We start from the raw sequence: 25,416 nt of genomic DNA on the forward strand, positions 1-25,416 counted from the left end.
AAGTTGAGTGGGGAGCATTGATGGGCAGAAATCTTCAAGTCATGCTTCAGTTTTTCGATTGGATTTAGGTTGTGGCTCTGACTGGACCACTCAAGGACATTTATCTTTTTGTTCATTTCGCCACTCCGGTGTAGTTTGGCTGTGTGATTGGGATCATTGTCATGCTGAAAGGGTTTTTTTTTTTTTTTTTGTATACTGAATCGAGGCTTGTGAAAGAGCTAACATTTATTTCACAAACAAACAAACAAAACAAACCAGACAAACAAAATATACAAAAAGAGGGAGCGGAAGACAAGATGGGGAGAGAAGGGGAAGCACACAACCGCAACATTTGAGAGCAGGGAGAAGTGTGGGAGGGAGAGGGCTTGGGGGCAGGAGGCGTAGGGGGGGGGGGAGGGGAGAGGTATAAAACACAAGGGGACCGAAATTAGCGGGGGTAGAAAAGATCAAGGTTTTGGATGGGGGAGGATAAGAGATGGTGGTGAACAGCTGTTTTAAAGATGATGCGACCTGTAGGAATATTTGGGGGACAGAGCCCAGAGAGGGCTGGGGGGGCAAGGCCAGAGAGGAGACGGTAGAAGACGGAAAGACCACCAACCTGCCTGCGGTGAGTGAGTGAAAGGCCCTTGGAGTTAGCTTCATCGCGGGAGATTCCAATGATTCTGAATGCTTTGGTTTCGACAGCGTGAAGACGGGCTAGGTGTGAGGCAGGAGCACCAGACCAGAGGGGAGAGCAGTATTCCATAGAGCTGCGGATGAAAGCCTTGTATGTGGCGAGGAGCTCAGGTGTGCCAAGGAAGGACTTCGCACGACGGAGGATGCCCAGTCGGCGACTGGCTTTGGAGGCCAGATTTGAAATGTGGTTTTCCCAGGAAAGATCATGGCAAATAGTGAGACCCAAAAGCTTGAGTGACAGAACTTCTTGGAGAGGATTATTCAGAAAGTGGATGGGAGGGTTTTCCAGTCGGTCTTTTCGGAGAGACATCGTAAGAGTGTGAGATTTATCAGGATTGAAAGACATGTTCCATTTGTTTGCCCAGTCTGTGATTTTGTCCAGGTCTGCAGAGAGTGAGGAGGCTGCAGACTGCCGATCTGAGGGATGAGGAATGGAGCGACAGAGAGTAGAGTCGTCAGCAAAGAGATAGAGAGGATTTTCAAGAGAGTCAGAGAGATCATTGATGAAGACCAGAAAAAGCACAGGGCCCAGAACACTACCTTGGGGAACTCCAGCCTGAACAGGAAGAGGAGATGAGAGAAACCCATTCAGGGCCACACGTTGACTACGACCAGAGAGGAAGTCCGCCAGCCATGCTTGGAGATTTCCATAGATACCAAAGGAGGAGAGTTTGGTGAGCAGAGCAGGGTGCCAGACCGTATCGAAGGCACGTGAAATGTCAAGGGAGACAGCTCTAATTTCCTGTTTGGCGTTGAGGACCTCCATCCATTGTTGAGAAAGCAGAAGCGGCATGTCCAGAGTAGTGACCAGGTCTGAAACCAAATTGATCAGAGATCAAGCCATTGGAGAAGAGGAAAGATTTCATATCTGAAGCAATGATGGATGCCATGACTTTGCTGATAATTGGGAGAAGGCTGATTGGTCTGTAGTTGCTGGGATCTGTTTTTGCACCTTTTTTGTGCAAAGCGGTGATGTTGGCTGATTTCCAAGCAGATGGCAGATGACCTTGAGCAAAAGAGAGGGTGAAGAGAACAGAGAGAGGGAGTGAAAGAGCGGAAGAACATGATTTTAGGACCCGTGGGCTGATGACGTCAGGACCAGTTGCAGAATCAGAGTCGAGGGTTGACAGAAACTTTTCCACCTTGTCAGGAGGAAAGGACACAGAGTCCAGGAGCAGCTGGGTACGACTGGGTACGGTACGGTGGGTACAGAGAGGGATGGGTTTGGGACACAAGATTTAGAGGCAAACACAGAGTTGAGGCATTCAGCTTTTTCACGTGCGGAGTCAGCCGTTAAGCCGTTTGAGGTGAGGGAGGGGATGGAGGGGGAACAAACACCAGAAACAGATTTGACCAGACGCCACCAGGATTTGGAAGAGGGAGACAGATAAGAGTTCGGTCTTGAGAACAGTGAGATATTGTTTCCTGGCTCTCCTGAGGGTGGACACACACTTGTTTCGGGCTTTGTGAAAGGAAATGAGATTTCCTTCCGTTGGATTTGCTTTCCAGGAGACGAAAGCAAGTTGTTTCAGGGCAACAGCCTCACCACAAGATTCCGTGTACCATGGACGGGAGGAAGGGTATGACAACTGAAGACGAGATGGGATAAATCTGTGCATGAGAGAGAGCAATTTACTTTGAAAGAATTCCCAGGATGAGTTGATGTCAGAGGCAGTAGAGATGGGAGACCAGTCCAGATGATTGATGGCTGCTTGAAGACCGTGCCAGTTGGCCTGAGTGAAATGCCAGACTCGTCGACGCTGAGGAGGCTCTCTGAGAATGGCCAGAGAGATGTCTACTTTAACAAGCACATGATCAGATGAGCTGATTGGAGCAGAAGAAGAGCAGCAGACATTTTCAGGGAAGTTTGTCAAAACCAAATCCAGAAGAGAAGATGCTCCGTTGACTGAGATCCGGGTCGGGAAATTGACAGATTGTGTCAGTCCCAGTGAGTCGCAGAAGTCCTTTGCTGAAGAACCATGGCTGGTGAGAGAGGTACCCACACCCAGCCAACGGGCATGGTGACAATTGAAATCACCACATATGAGGAAGAGAGAGTTGGGATGGGTAGATAGAAGTTGGTCCATATTATCAGACAGCGAGATGTAGATGGAGTCATCGCTGTTTGGTGGACGGTACAACACACATATGAACAAAAGGTGGGAGCGAAGGGGAAGCCGTAGCCAAAGGTATTCCTGGGGGTGAGGTGGAGAGAGGGCAGTGGAGGGCGAGTGAGGAAGAGAGTTTTTTATAAAGATAGCAACCCCACTTCCAGGACGAGGCTCAGGTCTATCGTACCTGAGGAGGGAGTAACCTGGGAGAGATACCAAGGCATCAGAGACATCATGAAGGAGGAAAGTTTCTGTTGAGCAGATCACATCTGGTTTGTCAGAAGCAACCTGTATGGAGAGGTCAGTCAAGTTTGAGCGAAGGCCCCGGATGTTTGAGGTCCATACCGTTAATGAAGAGGAAGGGGGAGCATCGGGTCCAGAACAGGGGGGTGGGGAGGAGTAGGGTAAGATGTGGAAGAGGAGGAAGAGGTAGGGAGAGCTGTTGAAGGTGTGTCAGAGATTTCAGAGATTTCAGAATAGCTTGGAGAAAGGGAAGAATGGGGCGGACAAGAGGTTTGATGGAGTTTGGGTGAGGCACAGTGAGGTGTTATTTGAGGAGGGGGAAGAGCGAGGCAGAAGGTTGGGGGAGATGAAGGTGAAAGTTGGAAGGGGGAAGAAGCAGGGAGGATGCTTTGAGGAGGAGGGGTGAGAGGGGAGTCTAGGAGGGGAGGAGCGAGGGAGAGTCTCGGAGGGGAGGGGTGTGGGGGGAGTTTTATGAGGGAGGGGAGGGAAGGGGCAAGGGGGGAGATTTGAAAGGGATGGGTGATGGGGAGGATTTGGAGGGGAGGGGTGAGATTGGATTTTGAAAAGTGTACAATTCATGGGAAACGAACATTTTTTGCAAAATGAGTTTGAGACCTTCGAGTCAAAAATACGTTTGAGGACACTGGAGGAGGGATGGAGTTCTGGATAGTTTAGGGAATGTAGAAAGGAGGAACTGTAAGAGATGGTATTATATATATTTTTTGGAATGAATAGATTTGGTGAGCAAGACGAAAGCATCCTTTTGTAGGAAAAGAAGAAAAGGGTGTTATAATATATGAGAGAAAATAGTTGTTCAGGGGAGAGATTATACATTTCTAACCACGTGATCGCGTGATTGCGAACGAAGAACGAACGAACAAATATGAACAACAAATAAACGACTAAGACCTGGGAAGGAAATATTTTTTGGGGTTTTTTTTTTTTTGAGTAGAGATATTAAACAAGGAGGTATGGGGTGAACGACTGGGACGAAACAGAGAACGAAAATAAAATAATTGCAGCGCATTCGACGAATCGCTGAGAGAAAAACAAAACCACAAGGTCGGAGACGGTACGGTCGACTAAGCCTACGAGTACTAGGCCGCAGAATACTCGATACGCATTAACCGACGATTGTGTATACATGTACGAAAAATTAGCACCGAAAATTTTCCAAAAGATACGCTATAGGTACATACACCGAAAGATAGATACAGTCTCGACAAAAACACAATTGAGAAAGATCACTTAGCTTCGAAAGCGTGAGCGCATGGAACAGCTTCGAAAAGACGTGACCTCGCCTCGTGAACTTACGTCCCAATTTCAGCTTTCTTGCAGAGGGTAGCAGGTTTTCCTCTCGGGTTTTTCCGTATTTTGCTCCATCTATTTTCCCTTCTATCCTGACAAATGCCCCAGTCACTGCTGATAAGAAACATCCCCACAACATGATGCTACCACCACCATGCTTCACAGTAGGGAAGGTGTTCTTTGGGTAATGTGCTGTTGGGATTGTGCCAAACGTAACATTTTGCAATTGGGCCACAAAGTTCCATCGTGGTTTCATCAGACCACAAAACGTTTTGCCACATGGTTTCAGAATCTCCGGAGTGTTTTTTGCATACCTCAAATGGGACTCAAAGTGGGGTTTTTTTGGGTTTTTTTTAGCAATGGTTTCCTTTTCGCCAATTTACCATGCAGGCCAGACTTGTGGAGTGCTTAGGATATTGTTGTCACATGCAAGCAGTGATCAGTCTTTGCCATAAATGCCTGTAGCACTTTAAAAGTTGCCATTGGCCTCCTGGTGGCCTCTCTGATCGGTCTCCTCCTTGCTTGGTCATCTAGTTTGAAGGGCAGCCTGATCTTGGCAGGGTCTTGGTGGTACCATACACCTTCCACTTATTAATGATTGTCTTGACTTTGCTCCGAGGGATACTCAAGGCTTTTGAAATATTTTTTATACCCATCCCCTGATCTGTGCCTTTCCACAACTTTATCCCAGAGGTCTTTTGAAAGCTCCTTGGTGCTCATGGTTGAGTCTTTGCTGTGAAATGCACTACCCAGCAGAGGAACCCTACAGGAACAGCTGATTTTATTCTGAAATAATCAGAATCCCTATAATTTAACACAGGTGGAGGCCAATTAACTTGGTATGTGATTTTGAAAGTGAATTGTTACACCTGAGCTAATTTACAATTGTTATTATAAGGGGGTGGACAATTATCCAAGCAAGATATTCTAGTTTTGTATTTTTAATGAATTTTCTGAAATTTGTCGAATTTGTTTTTCACTTTGAAGTTGTGGGTTACGATGTGTAAATAAAGGTGGCAAAAGTCTGATTTAATGCATATTAATTCCAGCCTATAAAACAACAAAAGGTGAAAAATTTGAAAGGGGGTCTATACTAACTATAGGCACTGGAGTTATGATCATCACATGGCAAGGGGAGAGAACAGTATAATTTTTGGCCCTGCCCCCCGGGGTCCTGGGGCTGGGTCAAAAGGTCAAATACCAACAAATACAATTACGAGCACATTTTTAAACATCCAACACATTGATGAATCGCCCTTCCTGTGAAACACCGGGACGACCGTTTACCTCTGGGTCTGGATTCGAACCTAGAGTAGACCGCTTAGAGCTGAGTGTGCGTACCTCTCGGCCATCCGGCCAGCTCAATGAGGAAGTAGCAGAGATTAAATATTCTTGCAGTTTTGTATTGCAACACCATTATACATGCCATGTCTGGCTGTCACACCAGATGATTTTGTTTTCAACTGAATGTGCAGATTGTATACTTGTTGCTGTCGCAAAGCGTTTGAGGTGAAGTCGGAGACCGTGTATCTGTTTTGAATTTATCACATGGAAAACTAAACGCGGGTTTGTTGGAGATTGATGATAGTTGAGCAATGTATTGTTGGTTTACCCAAATTTTTAATCCTTTTTATTGGGCCAGAAAAATTGATTTCTGCTTTTATTTATCCAAGACTCATGGAGTATCTCTTCCTTTTCTGCTCTATTATTGTGATGAAGATTCTGTGCAGGACATTTCTTTTTCATATTTTGTGTGCAGTTGAAGACTATGGGTGACGATATTGAGGAGTATAACATACGCCGTACAGCACCCTTGCGTCAATCACGCAGGCATTACCATCGCATCACATGGGAAGGAGAGTCCCAGATTGTCACCGATGAACTTTTGAACAACCGTACCTGCTTGTCTGTGAGTATTGTCAGACTATTTTTTAGGTCAGAGGCGAATCTTGAGGAGATGAACTCATAAAATGGGTTGTGATGTCCAGATGACCGTCTGATTGTCTGTTAACTTTTTGCCATTTTTGCTCCTCCTCCCTTATCACCCGGCTGATTGTTCTGAAACTTGACACGTGCATACAAAACAGGAGCTCACACAATCATTCGGGTTTCAATTTTTTGATTTCGGATCATGGGGGTTAACCCCCCGAAACTTCGGATCCTTATTCGTCCCTTATTTACCAAACGATTGCTCTGAAACCAGATACAGCCCTTCTACTTTATCGTATGCAGGCTCAGTGGGAGATCTTTTTTTGATTTCAGATCAGGGGATAAATAAAAGCTCGCAAGAGATCAGTGGGGCTTCCAGGGGCTTTGAGTGACCTCAAAATCGGCAGAAGTCTGGACTATAACTTAGAGACGACAGTCTGCCCACCCGGGGCTATTTATTTTTTATTGTTCCCTTTATGTTCACCCCTACTTGTTTTACTATTTCCCTTTTTTCACCAGCAAGTTTCTTTAATGTAAGGACTCCCAACATTGTCCCAACCTTGAAATTTGGTAGACAGGTTCGGTGTGTGACAACGGCGAATCATTTTTTTTTTTTTTTTTTTTTTTTTTTTTTTTGTATACAATATCGAGGCTCGTGAAAGAGCGAACATTAATCGCACAGAAAGACAAACCGACACATAAAACATATAACATAGGGAGCGGTAGACAAGATGGGGAGAGAGGGGGAAGGACACAAACACAACATTTGAGAGCAGGGACCGAGAGACATGGAGACATCGAGAGATCTGAGAGAGGGCGAGGGCTTTGGGGGGAGGGGGGGGGCGTGGGAAGGGGGCAGTGGGAGAGGTATAAAACATATGGACACTGCCAGGACTTCCAGGAAAGAAGTTGGAATTTCAAACAAGGTGGATCTGGGGTGAATTAGCGGGGGTAGAAAAGATCAAGGTTTTGGATGGGGGAAGATAAGAGATGGTGGTGAACAGCTGTTTTAAAGACCTGGAGGGAGGAGTGGGATTGAAGGGAGTGAGGGAGTTTGTTCCAGAGGCGGGAGAAAAGAGGAATGAAAGAGTGAAGGTGAGCGGAGAGCCGAGATTTCGGCAGTTTAACCATCAGAGGGTTGCTGGCAGATCTTGTGCGACCTAGTGCGACCTTTTGCGACCTTTTGAATTTTGATGTTGGTGAAGGTCTGAATCTGGATCCAGATAAGAGAATAAATAAAAAAAATTCAAAATGTTCATCACCATTGAGTGATAGGGCCAAAACGATATATAGCATGATATTTCAAAAACTTGGTGGATGAGTTGGTTAGGTGACAATAACCAGCCAATTAGAATCTGTTTTAGGTCCAAATCTAGATCCGACCTATCGGTCCGATACAAAACGTAAAATGTTCAGCCTGGCGGCAGTATGTGCTCTGCCGAGTGCTGTTCTGGGTGTTTTTTTTTTATTCGAGTATATTTCCAAATAGCGCAAGTATCTCTGTTTAGGTTGAGAAGCCACTGGTAAAATTCTATTTTAATTAATTTGTAATTGCATAAAGTTCTGTTTCTGATCTTTCCGTGAAACCTAGTGCAGCCACTGCCTCTGAGCCTGTTGGTCATTGTCAGTTATCTGCAGATTTTGAGAGGATCAATGTGGGAGATTCTGTGGTCAAGTCACCTCAGCACAACAAGCACGTACCACATCGTATAAGTACGGCGAGTGACTCTGGGGCTAGCAGCATCTCTGAGGGCAGCAGTGGCATCCCGGTGAGGTCAACACACAGATCCATGGGTGGTGCAGTTACTTTGAGGATGACATGCATGCCAGATTTCCATTAATTTTATATTTAAGAATTGTTCGTCTCCAAATTAGTCGATTATAAAATGAAGGTATATACAACAACAACAACAACAACATGCATTTTAAAGGCCATTTTCCCTGCTCGAGCGGGGGTTAGCCTTGCGGTCCCCATGACAATCTTCTCCAAGGTATATATAATATAATATATATATATATATATATATATCAAGTAATGAACGGCGGTTGGGAATTATATCCACGATATCCATTTTTCCGTTCTCCAACCTATAGCTTTGTCTTTAAAAACTCAACGTTTCGGCCAGCAACCCAGCGTGCGCCGAGCCTCCACTAGCCTTCATCAAGAGATTCGTCTCTTAGGTTGGTTGGAGAACGGAAAAATGGATATCATGGATATATATATATATATATATATATATATATATATATATATATTGTTGCGAATATGGAATTTGGCCTCCATATCCGCTTGTAAATATTCCCCTATTTTCTCCAATACTCCCCAACTTTCCCCAATCCCCCATTCCCTAGTCCCATTGCATGTAAATAACAATCAGTAGAGCCGACCTTCCCCTTATTCCCCCATTAAATGTCGTGCCCAGGTCCACCGCACCACACGTAGACAACTTTCGGACATCTTCCTAGTTATTCTTAATCTATGTCAGTTAAGGCCTCGTTTCCATTAATTATGACTCTTCGTTGCACCAGAATGTGATTATATGGCATCAGTAGTGAGTTTAGGACCTTTCCCATACCTCCTCCCATCTTCTTCCCCAAACAACAACTACAACAACAATTACAACTACAACTACGACTACAACAACAGAGGGGCGGGGAGTGTGCGTCCTCACACCGGCTCGGTTACCCGCCATGACCATGCGCTCCACGGCGTTACCCCGAAGGGGCTGGCTGTCAGCAGTCAGCTCCTCGTCAGGGGCGGAGCCAGTAACCCCCCCACGCACCCAATAAGAAGCAACGTGCCGATTCCATCTGGGGCGGAGCTAACGAGCCGAGGGCGTGTCACTCCCCGCCGGATATACGCGGCCCCGCGCCGGATGTGACGTCAGATGCGCCCCCAGCTTGAGCAGACAAGACGCCATCCGAGCGCTGCGACCTCCCCGCATCTCTGGACCGGACCGAGTCGATTCTGACCTTTGAGCCCAGGTGCACCTGGAGCCATCGCTACCCCGCCTGTCCTTTCCATCAATCCCCGTGTGAGTCAGCTTTGTCCCGTTTATCTGTCGTCTGTTGGGAATAATATAAGATTGTGTCTAAGTGCTTGTCTTTCTATGCTGTCCCTCTTGTAGTTGTAATCTAACCTTCCGCCTTAATATAACCTCCTCCGGAGGTCTTGAGAACTGAACCCCTGGTGTCGTATTGTGTTATTGTAATCCAGCCGGGTGTCTTCTTTTTCTTATTGAGCCAGCATCGCGCGACTAGTCAACGTTCGGGCACAATCGGGTAACTTGTGCAGACGTGGTCATACCATAAAACCGCTCGGTAAATAACATCCAAGCCACGTCTGTAACAATATATATATATATATTGTTATGTCGGGGGGTAAAGGAATATTTAGGGCCAGGTAGATCTGTATAGGTAGGTATCCAACTGTCGCGATAGGGAATCTACCTGTAATAAGGTCTGTGTTTTTAGGCAGTTTGTCGGGGTAAGAGTATACCTGTGAACATACAAGGATGTTCGTGTGTTAAATAGTTGTAGGGACTAAGATAAACCCCTGTGTGTCAGATCTGGTCATCATTCCTTTGTCCCTTATGGCAACGCACACATATATACACTTAGATAGGCCCTTAGTGCAACATTCCCCTTCCCTTACAATGACCTTGGAAGAAGACCGGCAGGAAGCCAGATCAGGGCACTGCCGGATGGCCGCCGCCAGCCGCACCACCAGCTGGTCTAGCAACATCATGTGAGACGAGTTGTAACCCATGCCACAGGGAACGTGTGATTGGTTGGCGCGGATGGCGCGAATCTCCAGCCAATCAGGGCAGGAGGCACGAAGACGCAACTGAGAAGGAGGTTGTTCATTGGAGGGAAGGCGCTAGAAGGTTCGGTGGACGGCGGGAAGCTACGAGGCGCTGATTGGGGAGCGCGCCAGAGCTGACATGACACGCAAGGTTACAAAAGGGCGCGCTGCACGACATTTTGTCTCTTTGCTCTCTCTCTCTTGGACTCTGCATGCTGGACCCCTTCGTATTGGAGATCTCTCTGTGCATGTAGCCCTTCCCCTTCTTCACTTGTCTCTGGTCTTCATTGGCTCTTCCTTCTTGCGTGCTGGACTTTCGTGCTTCGTGCTGGGTGACGGTTCGCCGTGGTGCTTGGAGCGGGATCCGGTGCTGTTGGTAATGGAGCGAGGGACCTCGTGGTGTGCCGCGGAGCGAGTCGCATCGAGGCCTGGCAAAGCGTACGAGCGAGCTTGGAGGGGTTTCTTCGCACTGGAGCTTGGAGCCATGTTGGACGGTGGACAAGACTGCAGACAGATAAGCTCGCACCCACGAACCATCACACGACGATTTCTTTTCGTAATTCATTCCTGTGTGGCGTATTTGAAGTGAGGTGTGCGGGATCCCGATTTAGGATCATTATTAGATTTATCATCGCGTTCCCCTGTCCCGACCTTTATTTAAAATAAACCCTTGCATTACTTTCCATTCCTTGTTAAACCTGTGTCTGTTTGAATTCGTTCCGTCTCCAGGTAAGTGCTTCTGCCTCTTCTTCTTCACTTCTGCCTCCCGCATTTTATAGCCGAATCCGAGTTGGTCGACGCCTCAAATTAATGCGTTCGGTCTTCCGCGGTCCCTGCTGTTAACCTTGAGGGATTCGCACGACAATATATTGTTACAGACGTGGCTTGGATGTTATTTACCGAGCGGTTTTATGGTATGACCACGTCTGCACAAGTTACCCGATTGTGCCCGAACGTTGACTAGTCGCGCGATGCTGGCTCAATAAGAAAAAGAAGACACCCGGCTGGATTACAATAACACAATACGACACCAATGTTTCAATTCTCAAGACCTCCGGAGGAGATTATATTCGTACGGAAAGGTCAGATTACAGGGGCTAGAGGTATAATCACAGAAAGACAGGCACTTAGACACACTCTTATATTAACCCCGGACAGACGACAGACAAACGGGACAACGGCTGACTCACACGGGGGTTGATGACAGGAAAGCGGGTATCGATGGCTCCAGGTCCTCCTGGGCTCGGGGCAGGGTACAGTACGGTCCGGTCCGGTCCAAAGATGCGGGGAGGTATCGTCGCGCTGGGGGTGGCGGTGGCTTCTCTCTCCAAGCTGAGGCGCATCTGTCGTCACGTCCGGCGCGGGGCCGCGTATATCCGGCGGGGAGTGACACGCCCTCGGCTCGTTAGCTCCGCCCCAGATGGAATCGGCACGTTGCTTCTCATTGGGTGCGTGGGGGGGTTACTGGCTCCGCCCCTGACGAGGAGCTGACAGCCAGCCCCTTCGGGGTAACGCCGTGGAGCGCATGGTCATGGCGGGTAACCGAGCCGGTGTGAGGACGCACACTCCCCGCCCCTCTGTTGTTGTAGTCGTAGTTGTAGTTGTAATTGTTGTTGTAGTTGTTGTTATTGTTGTTGTTTGGGGAAGAAGATGGGAGGAGGTATGGGAAAGGTCCTAAACTCACTACTGATGCCATATAATCACATTCTGGTGCAACGAAGAGTCATAATTAATGGAGACGAGGCCTTAACTGACATAGAATAAGAATAGCTAGGAAGATGTCCGAAAGTTGTCTACGTGTGGTGCGGTGGACCTGGGCACGACATTTAATGGGGGAATAAGGGGAAGGTCGGCTCTACTGATTGTTATTTACATGCAATGGGACTAGGGAATGGGGGATTGGGGAAAGTTGGGGAGTATTGGAGAAAATAGGGGAATATTTACAAGCGGATATGGAGGCCAAATTCCATATTCGCAACAATATATATATATATATATATATATATGTATGTATATGTGATTATGTGTATGTATATGTGATTATGTGTATGTATATGTGATTATGTGTATGTATGTATGTATGTATATATATGTATATATATATTGTTGCGGTTTTGAGAACCCACACTCTTGTAAATAAATATGACATCATTCTTGTAAATATGACATCATGAAATGGTTAAAGGTTGCGCCCCATAGTTAGGCCACAAGCAACACGTAGGTCACCATAGAACTTCAGTTATTTCATTAGTATGTGTATCGGTAAGGCCGTGTTTCCAATAGTTGAATCTGCGTTGTGTCAATCAAATAAGAAGTAGGCCCATTCCGTTCATTTTGTCAGCCTCCCTCTCCAAGCGACGCCATTACGCGTCCTCCAGTCTGCCTCATGGCCCCTCCCAAGTGTTACGCACCTCAGCCAGCAGCAGCTGCCTTAGCGCTCGCTCAACGCCGCCATAAGCCACGAGGTAAAACCGGAAAAAGGGGGCGGAGCGCCAGGAAGAAGGTGTGGCCACGTCACCCAGCCATCAAAGGCGAGCTGGTAAGCCCTCACCAGCCAACCAGGGCTGAAGTGACATCGCCGACAGGCGTGGCTTTGGGGCTCGCGGAGTGATCGCTCTGGTTGGCTTATATAAGCACCAATGCAAAGCCCTTTCGGAGGACTTGGAGAACTGCGTCATACGATTGGCATTGTAAAGGACTTGCTGGGAAACGCGCGTTGTTAAACAGGACTTATCGGGAGAGCGCACCTTTGTGAGGAGATATACGGCACGCTTGATGAGAGAATTGTCCAAGACGGCCTCGTATGATTGGCGTTGTAAAGGACTGGTTGGAAACGCGCTGTGCGAAAGGACCGTGGAGAGATGGGGCGTTTGGCACGAGTGTGCATTTATTACATATGCCATAGGACACCAGCTTCCCCCCCGTTATATAACTTGTCCAGTCGCGTTCCACTACACGCGGAGAGCTGCTGCCGTTTTCCATCTGCTGCACGGGACGAGTCGGGGACCGGACGAGGTGGACGCCATCGCCGGACCCTCTACCTGTTCCACCCTACCATCTACAATCCCCGTGTGAGTGTGTGTGTTTGTCCTGGGTGTTAAGAATAAGACTGTCTAAGGCTGCCCTGTGTAACTGCTTTTTCCTCTTCCTATCCTGTACATTCCTTTCGTTTCCTCTTCTTTCTGTAAATATGTAATAAATTGCCTTGTTCTTTCTTGGTTTCCTCTTATCCGGTCGCATCCGTCTTTTCTCTCATTGGGTAAACGTGGCACGATTAGGAACCGCTCAGAATCGGGTTTAGTCATTTGTTAATAGCTCGGATCACGGATTGCTATCCGCTCGGCATTTTCCATCATATCCGTGGTTCGAGTGGGAGTTTTTCCCTCGTTTCCGGCCGGCGTTAGTAATTAGGTAGTAGTGAACCCCTAGGCCTAACAAACCCTACCTAACGCCGCGCCGGGAAGGACGGTATAACTTCCAGGACTCGGGTCGGCCAGATAAAAGGACAAGGGGATTAACCCCCCCCCCCACCCCCCTTGATAAGGGGAGAGCCGACATCCGAGATCCGTAACAATATATATATATATATATATATATATATATATACATATATATATATATATATATATACATATATATATATATATATATATACATATATATATATATATATATATATATATATATATATATATATATATATATATATATATATATATATATATACATACATACATACAGACTTGGCATTTAATATGGAATTTTTTTTTTTTCTTGACTTGGTACGTATGGTCACCTTCTTACACCCCTTTTGCACAGCATCTGCCACATGCAGAAGTAGACGAGTGTCGGCCTCCTCTTGCGAACATGGGGCAAGGCGGGCCAAGTATGACTCAGCAGGAGAGCAGAGAACTCTACTTCCATCTGTTGCATACAGTTCCTTGCCCTCTGCGAGAGGAAGATGAACAGCTTCGCGTGAAAGGAAAGCAAACAATTCGGTTTTGTTCTCATCGACTCGAAGGAAGTCCTTCCAGTTCTTTGGCATCACAGTAGAAGGAGTCACCCTTTTCCTGGTGACCTTTCCCCTCTTCTGTCTTGTTGAGGCTTTCAGGCTGGCATGTAGGTATACATCCCAGACAAGGTCAATGCGGCTGCTTTTCTCAAGTTGAGCAGAGATGTATGGTGCAAACACTCTTTCTCCATACTCTTGAAATGTTCTTGATGTTCCAGGATTTAGGATGTGAACCACAGCTGCACCATCGAGAATTGTTGCATCAGTCACAGGCGTACTGTTGTTTTCGAGCAGATCTGATTCCAGGCAGCGAAGTAGATCTGCTTTAACACCAATCCGCATTTTTCCTCCAGTTGAAAGAGCTGGTGGGGCTGCCTAGTTTTCATGGGAGAAGAAATTGTCAATGTCTCCATCTCGTGTTTGACAGGAGATGTACAACCTCGAAAAGAGACCACAGTCACTCTTCAGTGCTGCGAGCTGTGCCTTCTGTTTTGACTTAATATTGACCGGTGGCCTACTGAACAGTGGCAACTTGTTCTTTGGAAGTGTTTGTGTGACAGGTGTTGTACACTGTTCTAGCCTTTCTGCCACAAACTTGGTGTACTGCTCCTCACCAAGGGTCTCGATCCTTCTCACAGTTTCGGCCACTTGGGTGTCCATGATGTCCCCTGTGTCAATGACTAGTAGGTCTTGGCTGTGTTCTCGAAATGGATTCCCCATCTCTTCCAATACTGTCACAAGTGCCTTAACCTCCTTCAGGAATGCTGCTTGCACTCCAGGTTGCTGGTCGTGGTGATGGTGTCCAGTGTCACCAGCACCATCCTGTTGCTTTATAGCCTGTTCCTCAAACTCTGTAGTGATCCTGGCAATTTCTGGCCCTGCTACCATCCAGCGTCTGAGTGCTCCTGGATTGCTAGTGAATCCAATAGCCCCACCAGAACCTTTCACCATTGCATTGTTCTGCTCATGGGACTGGTCAAGTGCCATGGCAGAGAACTTGTTGCTGGTTTTGTGCACCACAAAATTTCCAGACTTGAATTCTGCTACGACACCCGGGTTGTTTTCAGCGAGAGTCGTCATATCACGGATGTGTACGGAAAGCCATCTGGAGTAGTGCGTGTGATCTAGGGCGAACATCCAGGGCATGATCTGCGTCAGGGATTCCACGTACAGCTGGAAGTTACCTTCACGAAGTGACCTGATGTACCGCAGCAAGAGAAGCTCCAATGACAGGGTCTTAAGCCAGTAGTCAAAGTGGACACTGGTCTTTGCCCGCTCTATGCACCACTCCTCAAAAGGCGGACTATCTGGTTGCATGGCATCAGTATCATCGGATGTGCAGTCTTCACTGTAAGCTTGTTGGAGGAGTGTATAAAGGCTTGCAGCTGTGACTTGATGTGCATGGCGGGTCTTGGTGACATGGCTGGCATGTATGAAGGAATTTGCTGTTCCGGAGCTTGCAATGTCAGCCTGTACCAGGGCGTTTGTCCAGCCACTGTCTTCCAACCAGTCTCCCAGCAATTTCAACGTGGCCATCTCGATGTGTAGACCACCGAACATGATCACAAAGTGATCCTCTCCGTGAGTGGCTGGCCAGGTCCACTGGATCTCTTTAGCAAGGGCATACAGTGGTTGGTCAGCAGCAAGGACAGGCGTCTGACCATGTTCAAGTGCTGAACTGCTGCCTTAACGATGTCCATGGAGTGCCGTATCATTGCCACTGAGTGTGCGTTGTCAAGAAACAGAGGAAATAGTGCGTTGATTGCTGCAGGTGGGGTGACAGCTTGGTGTGCGTCAGCATGGTAGGCAGACCACGATATCCAGCCATCCATTGTAGACATTTCAAGAGCTGTCTTGACTCTGCTGAGCCATGCATACTCATCTTCTGTGGCAGCTGCAGCAGCCAGGAGGTTGGAAGCTCTCACGGGACCTTGTACAGCCGGTGCACTAAAGTCCTTTGTCTTGAAGGCAGCTGGTGGTACAATTGTGTAGGCTGATGGCAGAGGTGTCACTGACTTGGTGGAAGAGCCACCCTGACTAATCAATGTTACACCACGATCAGTTCCGCCATGTGTGTGTGACGGATGCTGCATAAGCGAGATTCCGGTGCCGTGGAAGGAATCTTTGGCTGTTGCAGAACTTGGATTGTGGTCGATGTTGTCCACAGCTCCTGTTGTGAACAGTCCATAACGCAACTTTGGTGGGCAAACTACATCTTCTACACCAAAGCTCTGGCAGACACCATTGGAAATGTCTGATGTGAGTTGCAACAGTCTGTCATAGGAGACACACAATCCCAGATTGAACAGTGTGTCAACCAGCTCTCTACTTCGTGTAACTGCATGGATCTTGAGGGACAGATAGAGTGGGAGTGGAGTTTCTCGGTTGCGGCTGTGACGTGCTGAGCTTGATGAATCCACGTTTCGTGCATGCTTCACGCTGTTGAACACCATCAATTGGGAGATTGCTAGGGCAGGTTTTGTGGTGGTTGTGTGGACCAGCTGTGTCTGATGCTTGATGTTTGCCCCATCGAGTATCATGTTGACTAGAGCTAAGAGGGATGGTGGCACAGCCTCCTGTTGGCAGTTTGCCTGGAACGACCCATCAAAGGAGAAACTTGAGTCAAAGATCTCTTTGCGCACCACCTGTGCTGCTCGCATTAAGTGCATGGCATCACTGTCATGATAACAGGCCATCTTGAGGGCTGGTCCAATGTCCTTCTCAAAACTTAGAAGTGTATCTCTTCCCTGTGAATATGCCCTCAGATCAGGAAGCGCAGAAAGCAGCCTGCTTTTCAGTCTGGTAGTGTGAATCCGTTTCCCTACAGTCAGACCAAGCTGCTCCAGTCTGACCTTGTACAGCTGAGCGATGTCTATCAGTTTGAAGACAGGAGCACTGTCTTCATTACTATTCATGTCTTCCAAGAATGCCACTAGCTCAGCAAAGGCTATGCCATGCAGGCAAGAATCATCTCCATCATTGCCTTTGGGTGCAGCCTGCCTGGCTCTGTTGTACAGTGAACGCAGACAGTCGTGATGGTACTTGGCCTCAATGGCAATCATGTCTCCTGCTGCAAGCTTGGCCAACAGAGCAGTGTCCTCAACTTCAAGGGCACACCTCCGCACATTTGTGTCAATGTTGTAGGTTGGTGCTTTATGTAAGCCTGCAGAACCAGCAGGCTTATTGCAGAAGAAACAAGTAGGCTCTGTGGACTGTGGATGGCTGTGAGCAGATCGTGTGTGCACAGTAGAGGTACTTCGTTGTTGTCCTGTAGTTACTTCTGCCCGACGTTGCTCGTCAAACGCCTTTTTGTTGAATTTTAGCAGACATTTCTTGTGCCACTCAGCCCTGTGTGCCTTCAGAGTGGATTCTATGCCATCTCCGTCATCCAATAGCTCCGGGTTGATGTCCATTGGCATGTGCTGAAGGGTCTGGAACTGGAGAAGGTCTTCTGCCAAGGATGCATAGCCACTACCTACGGGCTGTTTTGTTGATCTGAGCGGACATTGTAAAGATTCGTCTGTTACTACTTGGCAGAGGACGCAAATGTCCCAGTTAGTGCTTGGGGTTGGCTTGGATTGCTTGGATGTAGAGGGCTGGGTAGGGCCCATCAGGATGTGACGCTTTGGCATGGTTGCGACAAAATCACCACGGCAGGAGAGGGGATTCTGAAACACAAAAAACACAATGTTAGCACCAACCACCATACCCCATTTTACATCGAGGGTATTTACTTAAGTGAGGTGGATAACCACAACAATTGTGCATCTTATGCGAAAAGCAGGACATTTATAACATAGTTAGTGCATACCATTAGGTTTATTTTAAGATATCTGCATACTTGGGGTACTTCATTCTTGACCTTATTTTTTGGTCAGTTTTGAACTTTACCTTGACCTAAATGCATTTCCTTCAATTCTGGCCATCTCAAAAGTATCACCAAATGAATGGCCATCCCCAATTTAGTTGAAAATGATACCTTAAATGTTTTTCTACGCTGTTTGGTTCCAAAATTAAGCGCGTTTGAACATTACCCCTGGGGAACTGGCGGCCATCTTGTATTTGACCTCTCACGGTCCTCAGAGGTCAAATCTGACTTCCCTCCACATCTGAAAATAAACCTTATGGTATATACTAACTATGCTAGAAATTTCATGCTTTTCTCAAAAAATGCACAATTTGTTAAAATATGAGAGCTTAGCCGCTGTACTATTAGTCTAGTAGGAAGACTAGGTCCCCCTGCACCCCCCGGAGATATACTTCTAATCAGTGTTTCTAGATTGGAAAAAATGTGTAGAAAATGACTAGCTATGGCCCCAAGCTGAAAAAATGTCCCACATACCATTTTTATGCAAATTACTGCTGCCATTATCAAAAAAAGACTAGGTCCCCCTGCACCCCCCGGAGATATACTTCTAATCAGTGTTTCTAGATTGGAAAAAATGTGTAGAAAATGACTAGCTATGGCCCCAAGCTGAAAAAATGTCCCACATACCATTTTTATGCAAATTACTGCTGCCATTATCAAAAAAAGACTAGGTCCCCCTGCACCCCTCGGAGATATACTTCTAATCAGTGTTTCTAGATTGGAAAAAATGTGTAGAAAATGACTAGCTATGGCCCCAAGCTGAAAAAATGTCCCACATACCATTTTTATGCAAATTACTGCTGCCATTATCAAAAAAAACGATTTTTGACATATCTCAGCCAATATTGCAGATAATTGAAAAATGAAGGTGTCTAGACCCATGTTTTGAAGGGCATAGATCATGATAGAACTATTCATAACATGATTACATGTGTCTATGGTATACTAGTATGCTAATTAGTGCTTTATTTACAAAATAATCACAGTTTTACGAAATAATAGACTCATATTAAGGTCCGTCTACACAGACGTTAACACAAAGTTTTATTTTTCTAAATACCCTGTGAAATTCACCGAATGCCCTGTGAAACCTGGGATTCTTCTCCAGCTTTTTCAAGGGCCCGACTTTTCCCTTCCCTTTGAAGGCACTGGTGCAGTCTTCTCCGCTGAACACATAGTACCCCAGGAGAGTGGCACAGTAGTCCTCTCCCAGGGATTCTGCCAGCTCAGAGACGTTGACAAGTTGGCGATGCTTCCCTGACCCTGTATCCAGGTACACCGTCAGCTTGATGTTGTGGGCATGGTGGAGCAGGATCAGGAGGATGTCTGTGTCCGGTGTTCTGACTACAGCGTTCTTGTATCCGATGGTAGCAGCATGATGGAGGTACAGAACCACCCTGGTATCAGTCTCTTCCTGGTTGCTGTAGATCGTGGGGAGTTCACGTACCTCGACCTGAAACACAAAAAGGCACCGCATTTCAATCACCAGTCACTGCCAGTTTCAGTATATCTCCGGGGGGTGCAGGGGGACCTAGTCTTTTTTTGATAATGGCAGCAGTAATTTGCATAAAAATGGTATGTGGGACATTTTTTCAGCTTGGGGCCATAGCTAGTCATTTTCTACACATTTTTTCCAATCTAGAAACACTGATTAGAAGTATATCTCCGGGGGGTGCAGGGGGACCTAGTCTTTTTTTGATAATGGCAGCAGTAATTTGCATAAAAATGGTATGTGGGACATTTTTTCAGCTTGGGGCCATAGCTAGTCATTTTCTACACATTTTTTCCAATCTAGAAACACTGATTAGAAGTATATCTCCGGGGGGTGCAGGGGGACCTAGTCTTCCTACTAGACTATATGGTATTCATATCCCCTCGTCTCGTTTTTGATATCTGGTGTGCGGGATCCCGATTTAGAATAGTTCATTACCAGCGCGTATTTTCCGGTCCCTGCCTGTTATTCAATAAACCGTTGTATTATTTTGCTTTCCCATTCAAACCTGTGCCCGCTTGAGTTAATTTCCTCTCACAGGACCGAAGCTACGCCGGCGTGCTGCAGTCAAGTGCTTTCGCCGCAGCCTCCATTCCCCTTCTTCCTCCCGCGCGGCCATAGCCGAATCCGTGTTTGGGTAGTTGCCTCCAATAGACCGTTTAGGCTATCCGCAACTCTGATTTTAGTTGGAGTTGCACGACAATATGTATATTTTTGTATATATATATGTATTGTTATGAATTTTGGGGTCGAGTGATATATAGATCAGGTAGATCTGTGAAGGTATCATGCTCCGACTGTCGTGATGAAGAAGAACCATTTCGATGTACATAAGTAGAGGACCTGTTTAATCCGGATGTCGGATTAAGTTTGTATATTTTTGGTCATACGAGGATGGCATTGTGCTAATTATCGTAGGGATTATGCTAATTCCCCTGTGTGAGAGACCTTGTGATTTATCCTTCATCCCGTATGGCAATTCACATAGACACAAGTCAGGCCCAAAAGCACCACACACACTACTTCAATTCCCCCCACAATGAAAATCACCGGAAGTGCAGGCAGGAAGCACCCACGCATTGCGCCAACATGGCGATAAAACATCGCTCAGGCAGGCCGAGAGCTACGCCCAGAAGGACCCCATTGGGCGGGAGTTGACCAATGAAAGGCCAGAGTAAGGAAGGACTTGTGATTGGCCAGGGGCGGAGCAAGAAGCGACCCGCTGATTAGTGGAAGGAAGCGACGTACTGATTGGCAACCAACCGATGACATGAGAGAGAAGTGACGCGGCCATTGGTGGAGAACTGAGCCTGTGGTGTTGGCCGGCAGAGATTGGTGGAGAGAAGCGGAGGACGTCATGAGGGATTGATGAAAAGTGGAGAGAAACCGACGTTTTCCTCTTTTGTTCTGGACCTTACCTCTTGCCCTGGATTTGCCTTCTTGCCTTCTCTCCCGCTTTCCCCTCACGCATTCCTCTGCCATCGACTCTCTCCTCTTGGTTCCAGACATTGGCGAGCGACGGTGCGCGGGATGTGACCTACAGCCGGAACGAGGGGAGCGGCGAATCGTTCGCTCACTCAAGCGACCTGCCTGGAGGGGGCACGGACGTGTCGCAAGCACACAAGGGAACGGAGGCCTAGCAGCGCGGAAACGGGTGGTTCTCGCCAACGACCGGGCGGTTCCCGCCAACGGACCGGATGACTCGACGAGACCCGAGTGGTTGAGCTAAACACACACACACACACACACACACACACACACACACACACACACACACACACACACACGGCGCCTTTATTTTCATATATTCTCCCCTCGTGTTTTAAGTCTGGTGTGGGAGCGCTCCATTTTAGGACATTTATTTAACCGGCGCGATTCCTCGTTATCGGGTTCCGTAGAATAAAACTGTTATTTTTGTACACTTTAAATCCGGTTTTCGTTTGAGTTACTTTTTGCATGATTGAAGACTGCTTGGCGGTCGCGTCATGTAAAAGCGTCCAGCTTCTTCTTCTCCTTTCTTCCGCCCATGCTTGTATAGTGAAACCCGCTATTTGAACTGAATGCCTTTGGAGTTAAAGCTGGTTCTGGCCATCCATGATTTTCCGGTCTTCATCGAGGGGACTCACGCAATAGTATATTTGTGTGTGTGTGTGTGTGTGTATATATATATATATATATATATATATATATATATATATATATATATATATATATATATATGTATGTATATATATATATATATATATATATATATATATATATATATATGTATGTATGTGTATATATATATATATATATATATATATATATATATATATATATATATGTATCTGCAGGAACGCTCGGTGGAAGATGTTTTATTTTCAACAGAAATACAGTGTTATTTAGGAAACATTTGTCCAATCCTGTAAAACATGACTGATGTCATCACCAGTAAGAAACTCCACCACAAATACTTAACTGCTTTGAGTGAAAGTGTCTGTTCAGCCACCAAGTGCATTTCGAATTTGCCCGCAGGTACTGTACTTCATTAGGATTTGGTCCCATTGCTCAAAAGCTTAAAATGCAACTCGATGGTGTGCATGTTGTGCATTTTTCTTCCTTTTTCAGTCATATTTATTGGAGGGGCTGAACCATTAATTCTCAGAGGGTAATGTTACACAGTGGCTTGTGAGCCAAGTGTGTTGCCAACTTTCTGACTCGCATGATTGCTCGTCCTATTTTTATCCAGGCGATGTACAAACTCTTCTCACAATATGGATCTCTACAGGATGAAGAGGGGAATTGTGGTGAAGAACCACCATCGGATGAAGAGGTCCATGAAACGAGTTCATACCTTGGACATGATGCCTTTTACGAGTGTCTGGAGAAGGATGCCCGAGATCGTACTGATGATAACATCGGTAAATGATCACACGCTCCCAAGCAAGTGTAATGCATTTGTTGTTGTTCTTCATTCTAAGGTGTTGAACAATAAACAACAATAATGTTTGTTTATTTTTGGAAACTTTGATTTAGATTCCAATGCTAAATAATGAGCGACAGCGCAGATAGAAACGATTACTATCGAGGCTCCCAAGCATGTACCATGTTCAAACGTCGAACATTGGGATTCTCTTGTGTGTACTATGTGTAAATGTCATTACAGCTGTGGGGGTACTCTGGGAAGAGTTTGAAACAGAAAAAGGGCTTACCTTGTGAAGCCTTTCATGATTGCTTTATGCAGCTTTATTCAGCGAGAAGAGCATGGTCGATTTATTTATTTCATCCTAGCCTCTTGGGGTAATTGATTAGGTGAGAGCTGATTGGTTATTCTCTCCATTCACATGAGAGATGTGGGTGGATCTTCCTTTTTCAAATGTGGGTGTGTATACAGCATATATTATATATATATATATATATATACAGTCACGTGAAAAAGTAAGTACACCCCATGTAAAGTTTTGACTTTCTCTAACGATGTTCTTATCATTTACACTTGAGCTGGTGATCCTGATTCTAATTTTAGGTATCTGAAGTAGTGATAAATGTAGGGGTGTACTTACTTTTTCCACATGCGAAATTTGCATTTATGTTTATTTGAATTATACAATGGACTACAAAATGTAAATGTTTCATATTTGTTATATTATATCACCTTTATATATCAATCTTGTTGAAATGAAGATCAAATAGCTGTATGTTGAAAAAGTCAAAACTTTACATGGGGTGTACTTACTTTTTCACGTGACTGTATATATATATATATATATATATATATATATATATATATATACATCTATCTATCTATCTATATATATAAGTGTGTGTATAAAATTTATGTGTATATATATATATAATCTATATATATAAAACACTGTGTGTGTGTGTGTGTGTGTGTGTGTGTGTGTGTGTGTGTGTGTGTGTGTGTGTGTGTGTGTGTGTGTGTGTGTGTGTGTGTGAAATGTTACCGATAGACTCCTAAACGGAGAGGCTTACGTGCTTGATATTTGACATAGACATGGCCATTGAGCGTGGGACGAACATGGCCGAACTCAAAATATTTGACGATCCATATTTTTTATTCATATTTACCTCAGCGCATTGCAGCGAAGTACCCGCTAATCTCAGCCGGTCCAGAGCAGCTCGCTGATTCGCTCAGAGCGATCACGTGATGTTCCATTTCCGCCGCCAGACTGATTCGCTCAGAGCGATCACGTGATGTTCCATCCCGTCACACATCACACATTTTTTCACCTTTTATGCGATCGTGTTTTGTATCGATTTTGTGCGATATGAATTAAATGTCTTTGAAACAGCTGTGAAACGTCTTTCCACAACCCTTCTGTAACCGATTGGAGCAGTTTATTGCCGCACAAAACGAGATCCGCGAAGCGAGTTGGTCGAGTCGTGCTGACAAAGATGGTGACACGGCGGCTTCACTTTTCACGGAGTATGAGCGTTCTATATATTTTCAATGCAGTGCGCCCGTGATTTGTGGCATAGACATGACCATTGGGCCTTCACGGTGTAATTTGTGCGAGGCTTTTGTCCGAATGAGCTTGAGTCGAGAGGGCGAATGTACGGGTTGGGAATGTACGGGTCTCCCTTCCCCCGCCCGGCAACGCCGGTACTGCGAGGACGTCACAGGATCGGTGAGTTTCCAAAATCCGCTTCGTGCTGTTGCGAATATGCAGGACTATGTCCAATTGTTGTGCTGCTCTCCGACCATGAGAACTGCAACGTCATTGTTGACTGGCCATCCCCTTCCCTCCCCCTTCCCCCTCCCCCCTCCGTCCCCCCTTCCCTTCCCCCTCCACCCTACCTCCACCCTACCCCTCCCCTTCTCCCCTCCCCCTCCCCCCTCCCCTCTCCCCTCCCCCTCCATTCCCCCCCTCCATTTTCCCCCTCCCCCCTCCCTTTTCCCCTCCCCCTCCCTTTTCCCCCTCCCCCCCTCCCCCTCCCTTTCCCCCTCCCCCCTCCCCCTCCTCCCCTCCCCCTCCCCTCCCCCTCCCCCTCCCCCTCCCCTCCCCCTCCCCTCCCCTCCCCCTCCCCCTCCCCACTCCCCCTCCCCCCTCCCTTCCCCCTCCACCCTACCCCCTCCACCCTACCCCCTCCCCTTCTCCCTCCCCCTCCCTTTTCCCCCTCCCCCCTCCCCCCTCCCCCTCCCTTTTCCCCCTCCCCTCCCCCATCCTTCTCCCCTCCCCCCTCTTCTCCCCTCTCCCCTCTTCTCCCCTCCCCCCCGTTCCCCTCCCCTCCCCCCTTCCCCCTCTTCCCTCCCCCCTTCCCCCTCCCCTCCCCCATCACCCCCTTCCTCCTCCCCCCTCCGGCCCCTCCCCCCTCCCCCTCCCCCCTCCCCCCCTTCCCCCCTCCCCTTCCCACCTCCCCTCCCCCCATCCCTCCTCCCCTCCTCCCCTCCCCACTCTTCCCCCTCCCACCCCTCCCACCCCCCCCACCCCCTCCCATCCCTCATCCTCCCCATCCCCTCCTCTTCTCCCCTCTCCCCCTCCCACTCTTCTCCCCTCCCCCCCGTTCCCCTCCCCTCCCCTCTCCTCCCTCGCCCGGCAATGCCGGGTACTTCTGCTAGTATATATATATATATATATATATATATATATATATATATATATATATATATATATATATATAATTTATGTGTATAAAATTATGTATCTCTATATAGATTTATGTATAAAATTTATGTATATATATATATTGTGTATAAATTTATGTATATATATATATATTATGTGTATAAATTATATATATATATATATATATATATATATATATATATATATATTTATATATATACATATCTATATATACATATATATATATATATATATATATATATATATATATATATATATATATATATATGTGTGTATATATATATTTAATTAATCCCAAATTATATATATATATATATATATATATTCACATAAATCATTTTCAACTATTTATATCAATTTTTGATTTCAAAATGATATT

At 46.4% G+C, this 25,416-nt stretch overlaps 2 protein-coding genes across 2 annotated transcripts in view; one reads left to right on the forward strand and one right to left on the reverse strand.

Annotated features, from left to right (window-relative positions):
• The window catches only part of TSEN2 (tRNA splicing endonuclease subunit 2), an 841,321-nt gene that overhangs the window by 397,885 nt on the left and 418,020 nt on the right, over window positions 1–25,416 (reverse strand). The gene's annotated exons all lie outside the window — the stretch shown is intronic.
• The window catches only part of LOC137425607 (rap guanine nucleotide exchange factor 6), a 159,485-nt gene that overhangs the window by 52,715 nt on the left and 81,354 nt on the right, over window positions 1–25,416 (forward strand). Inside the window, exons 6-8 of the mRNA XM_078776842.1 lie at window positions 6,097–6,246; window positions 7,895–8,035; window positions 22,214–22,346. Of these exons, the coding sequence (XP_078632968.1) occupies window positions 6,097–6,246; window positions 7,895–8,035; window positions 22,214–22,346 (424 nt within the window). The remainder of the gene's footprint in view (window positions 1–6,096; window positions 6,247–7,894; window positions 8,036–22,213; window positions 22,347–25,416) is intronic.

This window comes from Myxine glutinosa, chromosome 4 (assembly GCF_964187855.1).
Source record: "Myxine glutinosa chromosome 4, kmMyxGlut1.1, whole genome shotgun sequence".
In the NCBI taxonomy this organism is placed as follows: domain Eukaryota; kingdom Metazoa; phylum Chordata; class Myxini; order Myxiniformes; family Myxinidae; genus Myxine; species Myxine glutinosa.